The sequence below is a fragment of the Nerophis lumbriciformis genome, linkage group LG21 (assembly GCF_033978685.3).
Source record: "Nerophis lumbriciformis linkage group LG21, RoL_Nlum_v2.1, whole genome shotgun sequence".
NCBI lineage: Eukaryota > Metazoa > Chordata > Actinopteri > Syngnathiformes > Syngnathidae > Nerophis > Nerophis lumbriciformis.
The window spans coordinates 8,122,501-8,138,344 of record NC_084568.2 but is presented as its reverse complement, the minus strand read 5'-3'; the positions used below and the strand labels follow the sequence as shown (position 1 = coordinate 8,138,344).

The window sequence follows — 15,844 nt, the reverse complement described above, 5'->3', positions numbered from 1 at the left end:
CTAAATAAAATCATCTATGAGCATTTTTTTTTTTGTAAGGAATATTTTGTTATATTTTCTCAATGAACACCCCCCTCATTCTCAAAGCACCCACGAGCGAGTGAAAAAACACCAAAAAGGAACATTTTTAATTATAAACATAACATATTTTCTGGACTATAAAGCGAACTTAAAATCATCTTTTCTTTTGTTTTTCAAAAACTCGACAGTGTTAAAACCCGGTGCGTATAATGTAAGGAATAAGTTTGGTTGAGCTTACCCACCTCGAAGCTAATTGGTACATGGTGAAATGACAAGCGTGAACAGTAGATGGCAGTCACACATACGAGATAGGTGTAGGCTGCAATATAATGGCAGTCATGCACAAGAGATAAGTGTAGACTGCAGTATGACTCAAGTAAACAACACCAACATTCAATATGTTCCATAGAAAATATAGAACATTACACACGGCGCTTAAAAATCTATCAACATGTTTTAGTACGACTTTGGTAAAGTACAAAGCCGCACCGTTTTATATGCTTCAACATACGAGTATTATTATGGTGTGTGTATAAGGTAAGACATTATCTGGCGTTTTGTTTCGCAATATTATACAAAAGCAACTTGTCTTACCTTCTGGTACTTGCTGATCTGTATTTGGGATCTGCATAAATCCTGAAAAATTGCGCGCCTCTGCCTTTGTAGTCCGTGCCAACACCATAGTTGATAAGCTTCTTCTTTTTCTCTATCTTCTTGTTATGGGACATTCATCCTCCGCTGTTGCCATTTCTAATATAAAGTAGTGTAAAGTTCTTACTTATATCTGTCAGTAAACTCGCCATGAAAGCGCTAAAACATACCGGTGTAGTGAGTTTACATTATTCACCCAAGGAACTTTACTTATTAGAGAGTTCCGGTTGGACGGTTTTTCACGGGACACATTTCCGGTGTTGTTGTTTCCGGATGAGGAGATGCCGCTCCGTTATTGATTGAAGTAAAGTCTGAATGTCATTAAAACAGACGCTGTCGAAGGTGAGCCACGTAAATAAGACCGCCTACAAAACGGCACATCCGGAAGAGACTGCCAGAAAGTGGCTTGAAGATGATCTGTAAAACATCATCTATGCAACAATTTGACCAAATAACCACCATTACATGTTATGTAGACCACAAGGAAGTCTTTTATATTTACAAAAAAATAATAATACTATGACTCCTTTAGTGCGCCTTATAATCCGATGCTCCTTATATATGAAAAAAGATTTAAAAAATAGACCATTCATCGGCAGTGCTCCTTATGCCGATGGCCCGGAAAATACGGTATTTGTTTTGCTTTTCATATTTCCCCCTTAACTGTGTCTGCCCAATTATGCAAAGTAGACAATGGCATCATCAAGCCCCACAAATAGATTGCAGTCTTATGGACAAAACACAAAGTATTAGATTATGGTAGACTGTAAAAATAAAAAAATAAAAAATAAAAAAAAGTGTGTACCACCTGCTAGGGGGTATGTCTCTGCATTTTACCACCACAGGAGCTGAGGGAATTTAATTAAAATGTATTATGTCTAAGTTTCTCTCCATCTGTTGTAATATAGAAGTATTAAAAGTTTAGACAAATCCCCCCAGAAGTTCAATCGTTAACCACATTATATTAAATAGACCACATCCAACAACCCACAATGCATTGCACAGCAAAGCAAGATGTGGCTCAGCGTAACACAACTCTCACAAACACCACGACACACACTTGGCGTTGCAAGGTCGATGCACCATTTTGGCTGCAAGTAAATATAAGAAGTGAAGCTGTTTGTGGTTTTTTTTCCCAACATAATGAACATAGTCACCACCTCAACACTCCTGGAAACGAGCGCATTCAGACTGCGCAGCCTTACGCATACTTGCCAACCCTCCCGAATTTACCGGGAGACTCCCGAAATTCAGCGCCTCTCCCGAAAACCTCCCGGAAAAAATATTCTCCCGAAAATCTCCCGATTTTCAGCCGGAGCTGGAATCATGCGGACCTGAGTGAGGACAGCCTTTTTTCATGACGGGAGGACAACAGGGTGACAAGAACTAAATCATCCAGACTAGAGATAAATTGTATTATTATGTTTATCTTACCCAAAAATAAATATATTTATTAATAAAAAAATAAATTAAAAAAATATTATATTTTGCTAAAAACATCAAAATTAATTGTATTTTTATTTGTATTTTTTCGTGACTCCTTATTACATCTAGCCATAGAATTATACATTAAAATAAACATATTTGAAATAATTGATTTTAAATTATCATAATAATTCATTTAAAATGACCATATTTAATTATTAAAATAATTGCTTGTTTATCAACAACTTTAGCATTTTATTCATTACATTTTGAAACTCTCAGAAGCCAAGTTATGTTACATTCCTTAATATTTATTTATGCAAGTTTGAAGTATCAATTATCTAAACACAGTTTGTTTGCATATTTTCAGGATGTAGATATCTATATATATCTATATATATATATATATATATATATATATATATATATTTAAAAAAAAAAAAAAAAAAAAAAAAATATATATATATATATATATATATATATATATATATATATATATATATATATATATATATATATATGTATGAAATACTTGACTTGGTGAATTCTAGCTGTCAATATACTCCTCCCCTCTTAACCACGCCCCGCCCCACCCCCACCCCCCACCTCCCGAAATCGGAGGTCTCAAGGTTGGCAAGTATGCTTACGGTCCACAAACCACACCTTGCGATATGTACGACAACATTTCTTATTATATTTTTTTTAGACCAAGGGTGTCAAACTTAGATGACTTTGCTCAGTATAAAAATGAGCTGCAATGTTTGTTTTTTTTAACCAAAGAAACTGTTTTTCTGAATATCTCAATAACAATTCAAGTGTAACCCATGTCACACATGACACTGTTTAAAAACAACGTGTCAGCTGACTTTTAAGCGCCCTCTGGAATGGCTGCTGCTAGTCCAGTCAGCTACTTCTGTTGTGGCTGGCAGCAGATGGCGACAGACTGATGCAGTATCGACGCGCAATACCTTCGTTCATTGTACATTTTCTCACTCAACAGATAAAAAAAGCGAAACTGTAAGGTGCGGCAGGTTTGAGGAGACACTCGATTGCTTTTCCAAACACGTCTTTAATGAACTGCCAACGTGAGAATGCTAAAACTTCACTGGTTTTAGGGTTTGTATTTCTTCTCAAATTTGGTGGGTGTGGCTTGAATACCGAATCTGCTCTATTGCCAGAAAGCAAGAGTCTAGAGAAAGGGTGATATAAAGGACGCTGAAACGGTTTCCAAACAACCTACAGCAGCCATGGAGGTGGCGGCAAGATGGCTACATGACTCTAGTCTTACATTAAACATTAAGAAAACGGCAACAATGTATTTTGTAAACAAATATAAAAATGTCATCCTTTCCAAATATAACTGTTAATAAGGAAATAATACAAAATGTTAGTGAATATTGTTACCTGGGTTGTCATTTTAGACCCAACACTTGGCTTTAAAAAACAAACAGAGGTGCCAGAGTCTTAATCATACATACAAATGTTCAAATATATCAGGAATTCGTTAACACTGGCGGCAGCGCAAACATATTTTAATGCAACAATGATGTCTTGTTTTTATTACTGTATAACATGTTGGTCCCAGGCAAGCAAAATGACACTGAGGCCATTGGAAACTTTGCACAAACAATCGCTCAAAACCTTTGACCGAAAACCACAACACCACCATCAGTGTTTAGTTCTCCAAAAATATAGAGTGTTAAATTTTGCCAACATTCAAAGATTAGCATCAATACGAATGGCCCATCGAGTCCTAAATAACACTGCACCAGCGCCACTTAAGCACTTTGTCCAGTTTACATCTGCTGTGACAACTAGAAACACACTAGCATCCACCAGGGGGCAGTGTAGCGTACCCAGATGTAAAACCTCTGTTGCACAATCAGCCTTTTACATATAAAGCGATAAAGGAAAGGAACGACCTCACAACAAACTTGAAAAGTCTAACAGATTACTTTTCAATTACAATTGAAGTTAAAAAGTGGCTTTGGAGCAAACAAAGCTGCTCACACGGTCACTGAAGTGGGCACTTCAGTGACCTAATGTGTATTATATTTATGCATGAGAACATTTTGTTGTAAACTGTGATTTAGTTGTTTTTACAAAGGATGACAGATGTGAACAAGAGCATGTATTGTCTGTGTTATGATGTAAAGGAGAGGTGTGGTTGTAATTAGGGGTGTAACAGTACACAAAAATTTTGGTTCGGTACGTACCTCGGTTTAGAGATCACGGTTCGGTTCATTTTCGGTACAGTAAGAAAACAACAAAATATTTTTGGGTTATTTATTTACCAAATTTGCAAAATATTCCACCAAAAATATTTTTCTTAGTGAAATATTTGATGTGAAATATTGGGAACCTTGGATAGGTCAATAATTCATAATAACATTGTTTTGAGAAGAAAGAAGAAAAAAAAACAGCTTTGTTTTATTAGTCAACATTGCAACTTTGTCTAAATTACATTTAACCTTTAAGCTTTTTTATTTCACTTTTGTTATGTTTTTGTTTATTTTAATAGTATTTTTAGAATGTGCCGTGGGCCTTTAAAACATTAGCTGTGGGCCACAAATGGCCTCCGGGGCACACTTTTGACACCCCTGCTATAGATGAGAAAAAATTAAATGTGATAAATCTATGGATAAAAAGCAGAGCCTGGCGCCGCATGCGCGTTTATCATAACTCTCGCTCTCTCTCTCTGTCTCTGCCCCTCCCTCACCAATGCTGCTGCTCGCACAATTTGTTTTGTTTTTAACCCCTTCTTAACCCTGAATGCACATTGAAAATACACGCAACCCTAATTCAAAATGCCGGACATTTGAGGCATTTAAGAAACTCCGCCCTGACAGCTCCGCAAAAGAGGACATGTCCGGTGAAAAGAGGACGTATCGTAGCCCGTTAGCTGCTAATATGCCGTGTGTTGTGCCTCGGTGTGCATTGTTTACACAACGTGCGCTACGCTACTTAATATGTCCGTGTGGAAACTCGTTCGGGACACCTCCGAACCGAACCGGAACCCCCGTACCGAAACGGTTCAATACAAATACCCGTACTGTTACAGCCCTAGTTGTAATAAGCAGGGGCGCCGCTAGGGATTTTGGGCCCCATGAAAAGAATCTTTTGACACAGTGTCATTATTTTTTCTGTATTATAATTTCATCATCATTAGGGGCCTCTCTGGGCCCCCCTCCATCATGGGCCCTTAGAATCCGTCTCCTTTACCCCCCCCTTTTCGGCGCCCCTGGCAATAAGTATGTGTCAATGAAAAGGGCAATTTTATGACTTTTCTTAAAAGTCATAAAATGCTATTTATTGTTATAATTCCATTGCATGATTGTTGTATCTCTTTAGGGACTGCAGATGGAAATGAGCTATAATCTGGTGCAGAACATATCCGTCTTTGAGCTTAATGTCTCTGTGCATTGTCCCTTCAAATAAAGACTAAACTAACCATAACAACTGCTATCTTTTTTTTTATGGTCTCGCACTGATTAAAACCACCAAGCATTTCCTTGACTAAACAATTGAGGTATAATAAATGCTCCAGCATGAAAATAAGAAAGTCTCGGTAAAGAAAGGTCTAACGGGATTCCTTGCTCTTGGTTCCTTAGACATCCATCTCGCATTGTTTCAGCACAAAAAAGACCATTTTGACATCAATAGATGCTTGTTAAGTCATTTTGCTACTTGTATCTTTTTTTGCTCCTTTCATAACAGAACACATCAATGTTGCTTTTCATGCCCCTGACAGCGTGTTTATTCTCCTTACCTTCGCAGCTGCTGTGACCCTCCTCGTAGCCCGCGCTGCAGCTGCACTTCCCGATCGGCACCAGCCACTCGCCCTCGGCGCTGCAATGCATCCTGGGAGGGCTGTCGGCGTCCACCTCGGAGTTGTTGACGCAGCTGCCGCGCACCTCCACCAGCGTGGAAAAGGCCGCCTCCGCCACCGTGTCGGGGAAGATGGCCAAGTTCTGGACGGTGGCCAGGCAGCGCTTGTAGTACACCCGCACGGCCACCAGGGCCACGCAGGCGCCGACGTCCTGGAAGGCGAGGTGGAAGCCCCGGCGGTTGAGGTGGCCGATCTCTCGCACTTCTGTGTTCAGCTTCATCTTTCGTTCGCCCAAATCCCCCTGCGTGAAGCTCTCGTCGGCGGCGATGGTGTCGATCTTGGTGTAGCGGTCCTCCCGGGTCACGCCGCCCAGGTCCCGGTCCGACTCGACGTAAAGGAGGTTGAAGGTCTCCTTGCAGGTGCCGGCCACGCCGGGAATGCTGTTGCAGTCGCGGAGCGTAAACTGGAGCTCCACGAAGATGCGCTGGCCTCCTCGCCGCGCCACCCACCCGGTCTGCAGCCAGTTGTTCTGCTGGGTGGGCTCCATCACGTTGCACACCTGGTAGGTCCGGATGGGCTTGTACTTTTCATCCACGCCACTTATCTCCTCCCACTGCAAGCCGCAGGACAGGCGGGTGTATTGGACAAGATGAGAAAGAAAAGAAAATTAGTGCCAACATTTTTTTTTATTAGGGCCCGCATGGCCCATTGCAAAAGGACTCCCTTCGGGACATAAGGACTTATTGTTTTTCTAAGGTTTTATTATTATTATTATTCCGCCGCCTCTTTGAGCACTAATTTGACCCACTTAACATGCTTCAAAACTCACCATATGACCCACACATCAGGACCTAGGAAAATTGTCTTTTAATAAAAAAACCAAACCCCAAAACTCAAAATTGCGCTCTAGCGCCCCCTAGGAAAAAAAAAAACCAGACTGCCTGTAACTCCCACTAGAAAGGTCGGAGAGACATGAAACAAAATTCTTTATGTAGGTCTGACTTACACCTACATTTCATAATTGTACATCATCGGGCAGAAATCAACAGGAAGTTGGCAATTCCCCCTTCAAGACAAAAAAGTACTAAAAACAGTCACTTTTGCCTCTTTGAGCTGTAATTTGACCCCCTTAACGTGCTTCAAAACTCACCAAACTGAACACACACATCAGGACTGGCTAAAATTGTGATCTAATGAAAAAACCTAACCCCAAATCTAAAAATTGTGCTCTAGCGCAATTTCTTAATAAAACGCAGAAAAAAATGCTCCTCGGAAGAAAAAAATTACAAAATTGCCTGTAACTCCCACTGGGAAAGTCGGAGAGACATGAAACAAAAACCTCTATGTAGGTCTCACGTAGACCTACATTTCATAGGTTGACAACCCTCAGCAAAAATCAACAGGAAATTTGCAATTTTCCCTTCAAAACAAAATTTTTTTATAAACCGGTCACTTCTCTTCAAACATTATCTCCTCTGAGCGCGTTTGTCGTTTCGGCTTCAAACTAACACAGGGGAGAGATTGAACCTTTCCAAATAAAAGTTATCGAAATAATTTTTCTAACTGCTCCGGTTTTGATTTTATGAGCCTTCAAAGAACCGCTGCGCTGATGCTGCTGCGCTGATGCTGCTGCGCTGCTGTTTTCTCAAGATGGCTGCTTAAAAGCAGGAAGCACCAGCGTGCCCACACAATGCAGACAAGGTAGGTACACTAGACAAAAGTATTGGGACACTTCGGACTAAAAGTAGACAAAAGTATTGGGACACTTATGACTACCACTGGACAAAAGTATTGGGACATTTAGGCCGAAAACTGGACAAAAGTATTGGGACACTTGGGACTAAAACTTGACAAAAGTATTGGGACACTTGGGACTAAAACTTGACAAAAGTATTGGGACACTTAGGACTAGCACCTGCCAAATACGCGGGCCCGACCAATGCTGCTTGCAGCTTTAATTTTTGCTTGAATTTCGGGTTAACTGGAGTGGACGCGACTTGACATATTTGCTAACTTGCAGAATACAAATCAGAGTAAATGTTGCATGAACAAGTATGGGCTCCTCAATAAATTATAGAACGTTTGTTAATAGGAGAAAAACTGGCTATTTTAATAGATCTTAACAGTAAAAGAAGATATTCATTTTAAAATACCATATTTTTCGGACTATAAGGCGCACTTAAAATCCTTATATTTCCTCAAAAATGGCGCCTTGTAACCCTCGAAGCTATTATATTTACGATTAACGATAAGTGTCACCAGTCGATGGCAGTCACACATAAGAGACACACCAGTGAACAACACCAAAACTTTAAATGTTCCATTGAGAATATAGAACATTACACACGGCGCTCAAAAATCGGTCAAAATGTTTTTAGTACGACTTCGATAAGCTACGAAGCCGCACCGCTTGATGGATTGTCGGCGCATTAAACACACGAGTATTATTAGAGATGTCCGATAATATCGGAAATGCTTTAAAATGTCATCTCGGAAATTATCGGTATCGGTTTCAAAAAGTAAAATGTGTGACTTTTTAAAACGCCGCTGTGTACACGGACGTAGGGAGAAGTACAGAGCGCCAATAAACCTTAAAGGCACTGCCTTTGCGTGCCGGCCCAGTCACATAATATCTACGGCTTTTCACACACACAAGTTAATGCCACACATACTTGGTCAACAGCCATACAGGTCACACTGAGGGTGGCCGTATAAACAACTTTAACACTGTTACAAATATGCGCCACACTGTGAACCCACACCAAACAAGAATGACAAACACATTTCGGGAGAACATCCGCACCGTAACACAACATAAACACAACAGAACTAATACCCAGAATCCCTAGCAGCACTAACTCTTCCGGGATGCTAAAATATAAACCCCCCCCCCCCCCCCCCCCCCCACCTCAACCTCCTCATAGTCTCTGTCAGGGAGAGCATGTCCCAAATTCCAAGCTGCTGTTTGGATAGATAGATAGATAGATAGATAGATAGATAGATAGATAGATAGATAGATAGATAGATAGATAGATAGTACTTTATTGATTCCTTCAGGAGAGTTCCCTCAGGAAAATTAAAATTCCAGCAGCAGTGTTCAGAATTGAGATCGAATTTAAAAAGTAAAAAGTAAATAATGGGGGTATAAATGGAAACAGAATAGAAAAATATTACAATAAAAATAAAATAAAAAGCAACGATGAGAATAAAAATATAACAGTAAAATACGTATATAACCAGAGAAACTAGGCAGTAGTGACCATGTTATGAAAAAGTATTGCACTGTTATTGTTTTGAGGCATGTTAAAAAAAATTATGCACTTTGTGACTTCAATAATAAATATGGCAGTGCCATGTTGGCATCCAGCGGGCCATCACAACAAAATTATGCATAATAATGTGTTAATTCCACGACTGTATATATCAGTATCGGTTGATATCGGAATCGGTAATTAACAGTTGGAAAATATCGGAATATCGGATATCGGCAAAAAAGCCATTATCGGACATCTCTAGTCGCGAGTTCAAACCCCGGCCAAGTCATACCAAAGACTATAAAAATGGGACCCATTACCTCCCTGCTTGGCACTCAGCATCAAGGGTTGGAATTGGGGGTTAAATCACCAAAAATGATTCCCGGGCGCGGCCACCGCTGCTGCTCACTGCTCCCCTCACCTCCCAGGGGGTGATTAAGGGTGATGGGTCAAATGCAGAGAATAATTTCGCCACACCTAGTGTGTGTGTGACAATCATTGGTACTTTAACTTTTATAACAGTGACAAATTTAGTAAATACTGTAATCTACAGAGTGTAAATGTGACTTTATGGGTGTTATTTCATGTTTAGAGGGTTCAAATTATGCTTTAAAAAACACATTCAGAAGGTCGTAAATACAACTTTTTGATTGATACATAATAATCCTACTTCACAGATTTGTTTTACCATATCAGGTGTGGAACCAATTAGCCGGGACAAACAAGGGACAACTGACTATATATTTTAAACCAGTGGTTCTCAACCTTTTTTCAGTGATGTACCCCCTGTTTAATTTTGTTTTTTTAATTCAAGTACCCCCTAATCAGAGCAAAGCATTTTTGGTTGAAAAAAAGAGATGAAGAAGTAAAATACAGTACTATGTCATCAGTTTCTGATTTATTAAATTGTATAATAAAATATTGCTAATTTGTAGTGGTCTTTCTTGAACTATTTGGAAAAAAGGATATCAAAATAACTAAAAACTTGTTGAAAAATAAACAAGTGATTCAATTATAAATAAAGATTTCTACACATAGAAGTAATCATCAACTTAAAGTGCCCTCTTTGGGGATTGTAATAGAGATCCATCTGGATTCATGAACTTAATTCTAAACATTTCTTCACAAAAAAAGAAATCTTTAACATCAATATTTATGGAACATGTCCACAAAAAAATCTAGCTGTCAAGACTGAATATTGCATTGTTGCATTGTTGCAATGTAATGAATGTAATAGCCTACTTGATTTGATGTTCAGTTTATGAACTTACATTCATATTTTGTTGAAGTATTATTCAATATATATATTTATAAAGGATTTTTGAATAGTTGCTATTTTTAGAATATTTAAAAAAAAATCTCACGTACCCCTTGGCATACCTTCAAGTACCCCCAGGGGTACGTGTACCCCCATTTGAGAACCACTGTTTTAAACCATACCTAATTAGGGCCCGCATGGCCCATTGCATAAGGACTCCCACAGGGAGTCCTTATGCAATGGGACATAAGGACCTATTGAATTTGTAAGGTTTTATTCTTTCTTATTATTATTTGACCCCCTTAACATACTTCAAAACTCACCAAATTTTACACACACATCAGTAATATACGGCAAAACTTTTTCTCAAAAAACCAAACCTCAAAACTCAAAATTGCGCTATAGCGCCCCCTACGGAAAAAAAAAAACTAGACTGCCTGTAACTCCCACTAGGAAGGTCGGAGAGACATGAAACAAAAAACTTTATGTAGGTGTGACTTAGACCTAGATTTCATAATAGTATATTCTCGGGCAAAAATCAACAGGAAGTTGGCAATTCCCCCTTCAAGACAAAAAAGTACTAAAAACAGTCACTTTTGCCTCTTTGAGCTGTAATTTGACCCCCTTCAAAACTCACCAAACTGAACACACACATCAGGACTGGCTAAAATTGTGATTTAATGAAAAAACCTAACCCCAAATCTCAAAATTGTGCTCTACCGCAATTTTTTAATAAAACGCAGAAAAAACTGCTCCTCGGAAGAAAAAAATGACAAAACTGCCTGTAACTCCCACTGGGATAGTCGGAGAGACATGAAACAAAAACCTCTATGTAGGTCTCACTTAGAACTACTTTTCGTAGATTGACAACCCTCAGCAAAAATCAACAGAAAGTTTGCAATTTCCCCTTCAAAACAAATTTTTTTTTATAAACCGGTCACTTCTCTTCAAACATTATCTCCTCTGAGCGCGTTTGTCGTTTCGGCTTCAAACTAACACAGGAGAGAGATTGAACCCTTCCAAATAACAGTTATCGAAATAATTTTTCTAACTGCTCCGGTTTTGATTTTATGAGCCTTCAAAGAACCGCTGCGCTGATGCTGCTGCGCTGATGCTGCTGCGCTGCTGTTTTCTCAAGATGGCTGCTTAAAAGCAGGAAGCACCAGCGTGCCCACACAATGCAGACAAGGTAGGTACACTAGACAAAAGTATTGGGACACTTCGGACTAAAAGTAGACAAAAGTATTGGGACACTTATGACTACCACTGGACAAAAGTATTGGGACATTTAGGCCGAAAACTGGACAAAAGTATTGGGATACTTGGGACTAAAACTTGACAAAAGTATTGGGACACTAGGTACTAAATCTTGACAAAAGTATTGGGACACTTAGGACTAGCACCTGCCAAATACGCGGGCCCGACCAATGCTGCTTGCAGCTTTAATTTACACTTTTTATTTGATGAATAGACCTCAAAAACACAACGTTTTCATATGCAAGACAACAATCAATTGTATTTTTTTTAAACAACTTGAATTACATTTAATTGTAGATTCACTTGGGAAATAATGTGCTTTCTCTTATTGTATGATAATGTACAATTGATTTATTTTACATTTTCCAGTGGTGGCCATGGTCGCCACTGGCTCATTGATACGTGACAATAACATACCTGCCAACTACTCCGGTTTTCTCGTAATTAGTACGGTTTTCATCAACCTATTCTGGGTTACGGTTGCAGTGATAAAAAATAAGGTTTTTCATTAATTAAAAAAAAATTTTTTTTTTAAGTTTTATTCACGAAATCGCGTAACAACAATGACAATCGACACTGCTTCCCGTAACTTCCTATCGAGCCATTCCGAATGCCATGCGCGAGGCTATTTATAGCACCGCTGCCAAGCACGAGGCACCAGTTGCCATTGTTTCCAAACGAGCGAACGATCATGGAATCAGCCGGAGAAAAATCGCAAACGAGTCTTAAACCGAAAAGAAAACTGCAGTCATTCCGTGAAGAATATTCAAAAGCTTATCCGGGAATAATTATCCGTTTCAAAAAGGGTGAAAACTACGCGAATTGCACCTTGTGCAGACAAGATTTTTCGATCGGACACGGAGGAATTAGCGATGTAAAAGACCACGTTGGGACAAAAAAACACAAGTCTAATGCCGTTGCTAGCGGTACAAGTGGAAAACTTACAACGTTTTTCGTCGCCCAAACAGATTCTTTGGATGTGATAAATGCCGAAGTTTTATTTACGGAGGCAATAATTGAGCATGGACTTCCAATCGCACTGGCTGATCACATGGGATTTTAGCCACAAAAAGGTAATGACACCAATGTTATCTATTGGAATTGTTTAGTACTGTTATACTGTTAAAAGTGTTTATACTATTTATGCTTTCAAGTCCAAGTTGAAGAAATCTTGTTAAATGTTGACAGCATAACTACCAAAATACAGAAGTATGTCCTTAATATTTTTGCAGTGCTATTTCTGTTGAAAAGTTAAAATGATTACATTAGGGATGTGATGTGCCACTTTTCAAGTGTCTGATGGCTTAAATTAATTTTCATTAATTTTTCATATTTTGAATTCTTTTGAAAGGCTTACAAAAAAACTACATTTGAATTGTAATTCCATGCTATTGACAGGACTATTAATTTTAATGAGGTTAGCTTACCATGTTTACAGTATGATAATTGTGATAGAAATGTGAATTTTAGGCACAGAATATTTTTTACAATTGAACAAGGCAGTAGATTATACAAGCTTGGACAGAAAGTTAATAATGACACCAATTTTTTTTTTAATGGAATTGTTTAGTACTGTTTTACCATTTGTTTACTGTAAAAAGTGTTTATACTGTTTATACTTTCAATTAACAAATTGAAGTCTTGTGAAAGGTTGACAGGATAACTGGCATTAACTGTCAAAATAATTTCAAACTATTGAAGTTACTTACAGAATAAACATGTCAATCAACCCATATGATTTTTGCTGTAATATTTTTGTTTTGAATAGTCACTGTGACTGATAGAAAAGTGATGGTTTTAGCAACATTTTAACCTGTCTGAATGCTAATAATCATTTTGCGTTGGGGGCGAACCTGAACCCCCCACCAGGACTTTGTCCTGGACCTACCGGGGCCTGCGGCCCCTGGACCCTGGCTACTAGGTTTTTCTGATTTCAAAAGTTGGCAGGTATGCAATAACACAAGAAAGCAAAACCAAAACGGTGTAATAGCAGCTGCCTAAAATATGGTTTTGTATACAGAATTAAAATGGTTCATCCCAGCCCTGATTGATTAACGGAGTTCCTCAAGACTTTCCTGGATATAGCATGGACAAGCTGGCATAGCAAGGGAGGCGGTGAAAGCGCCGTGTTAGCACTCGTCATGTGCGAAACAACACCACTGCTATGGTGACAAATGGTCTTTTCAGAAGGCAAGCAGTTGACGCATCAATTGATTCTTTCATTGAGCGGCCCATCTTACAGGCAGCCCGACAAGTGGACGCAATCACATGAAACTGTTGGGTTAGCGCTCGTCTCCCACACATGCCAGCCTGCTAACAAACTCTTGTCTCATTCAAAGTGCAAATCGGCCCACACTACCCAGTTCTCCTTTGTAAGGTAACTATATTTTCCAGACCATAGGGCACACCGGATTATAAGGCGCACTGCCGATGAATGGTCTATGTTCGATCTTTTTTCATATATAAGGCCATACCTGCCAACTTTTGAAATCAGAAAAACCTAGTAGCCGGGGTCCAAAATGATTATTAGCATTCAGACAGGTTAAAATGTTGCTGAAACCATCACTTTTCTATCAGTCACAGTGACTTTTCAAAACAAAAATATTACAGCAAAAATCATATGTTTATTCTGTAAGCTAACTTCAATAGTTTGAAATTATTTTGACAGTTAATGCCAGTTATCCTGTCAACCTTTCACAAGACTTCAATTTGTTAATTGAAAGTATAAACACTTTTCACAGTAAACAAATGGTAAAATTCCATTAAAAAAAAAATTGGTGTCATTATTAACTTTCTGTCCAAGCTTGTATAATCTACTGCTCGTCATAATCGGTGCTGCCGTCAGTCAACATGCTAAATGGTTCCGTCTTCATGACATCGGCGATACTTTTTGAGGATTCTGTTCCAAGACAATGTTTGATGTTTTGGTTCGACCACATCCATATTTTTTGGCGATTTTCGAGTCGGGAAACATTTTCCGAAATAACTGTCCCATGTGATCACCCAGTGCGATCAGTCCATGCTCAATTATTGCCTCCGTAAATAAAACTTCGGCATTTATCACATCCAAAGAATCTGTTTGGGCGACGAAAAACGTGGAAAGTTTTCCACTTGTATCGCTAGCAACGGCATTAGACTTGTGTTTTTTTGTCCCAACGTGGTCTTTTACATCGCTAATTCCTCCGTGTCCAATCGAAAAATCTTGTCTGCACAAGGTGCAATTCGCGTAGTTTTCACCCTTTTTGGAACGGATAATTTTTCCCTGATAGGCTTTTGAATATTCTTCACGGAATGACTGCAGTTTTATTTTCGGTTTAAGACTCGTTTGCGATTTTTCTCCGACTGATTCCATGATCGTTCGCTCGTTTGGAAACAATGGCAACTGGTGCCTCGTGCTTGGCAGCGGTGCTATAAATAGCCTTGCGCATGGCATTCGAAATGGCTCGATAGGAAGTTACGGGAAGCAGTGTCGATTGTCATTGTTGTTACGCGATTTCGTGAATAAAACTTAAAAAAAAAAAAAAAAAATTAATTAATGAAAAACCATATTTTTTATCACTGCAACCGTAACCCGGAATAGGTTGATGAAAACCGTACTAATTACAGGAAAACCGGAGTAGTTGGCAGGTATGTAAGGCGCACCGGATTATAAGGCGCATTAAAGGGGTCATATTATTTTTATTTTTATTTTCAAAATTGAAAGCAATTCCTTGTTCTTACCAAAGTCGTACTAAAACATTTTTGTTGGAATAATTGTAAGTTATCACAAAAGAAACGTTGTATTATGAATGCTGTCTTTCGAGGCCTAACAAGAGGAAGAAGGCTCGTGAAACGCCACTGTGATTTCAACACGGACAGATGGCTGGATCTGCTCAACTTCCAGAGGAACTCTCTTTGAAGTGTTAAACGAACTCTCTCTGAAGTATTTCACAAACTCTCTTCCAACTGTTTGGTGACCGAGGTCAACGCTGTTTATGACCCGCTGCCCTCTTGAAGTTGCTGTGGTCAGGAGACGGGAGGGGTTATCCATTGTCCTCCAACACCTGCCCCAGCTGGATCCAGGAAGAGCCCAAGCCCGAGAAATCCTCTTCTTGGACTTCAAAGCGACCGAAAACAATGACTGTTTTACATACTTCCCATTCCTGCTGT

At 39.1% G+C, this 15,844-nt stretch overlaps 1 protein-coding gene across 3 annotated transcripts in view; it reads right to left on the bottom strand.

The window, feature by feature from the left end:
• Nucleotides 1-15,844, bottom strand: part of LOC133621196 (ephrin type-A receptor 7-like) — a 744,518-nt gene that overhangs the window by 544,083 nt on the left and 184,591 nt on the right. For all 3 annotated transcript variants that reach the window (XR_009817616.1, XM_061983155.2, XM_061983156.2), the window contains exon 3: nt 5,867-6,539. Coding sequence is in view for 2 of the 3 variants with exons in the window: in XM_061983155.2 (XP_061839139.1) it covers nt 5,867-6,539 (673 nt within the window). In the remaining variant the exon portion in view is untranslated. The remainder of the gene's footprint in view (nt 1-5,866; nt 6,540-15,844) is intronic.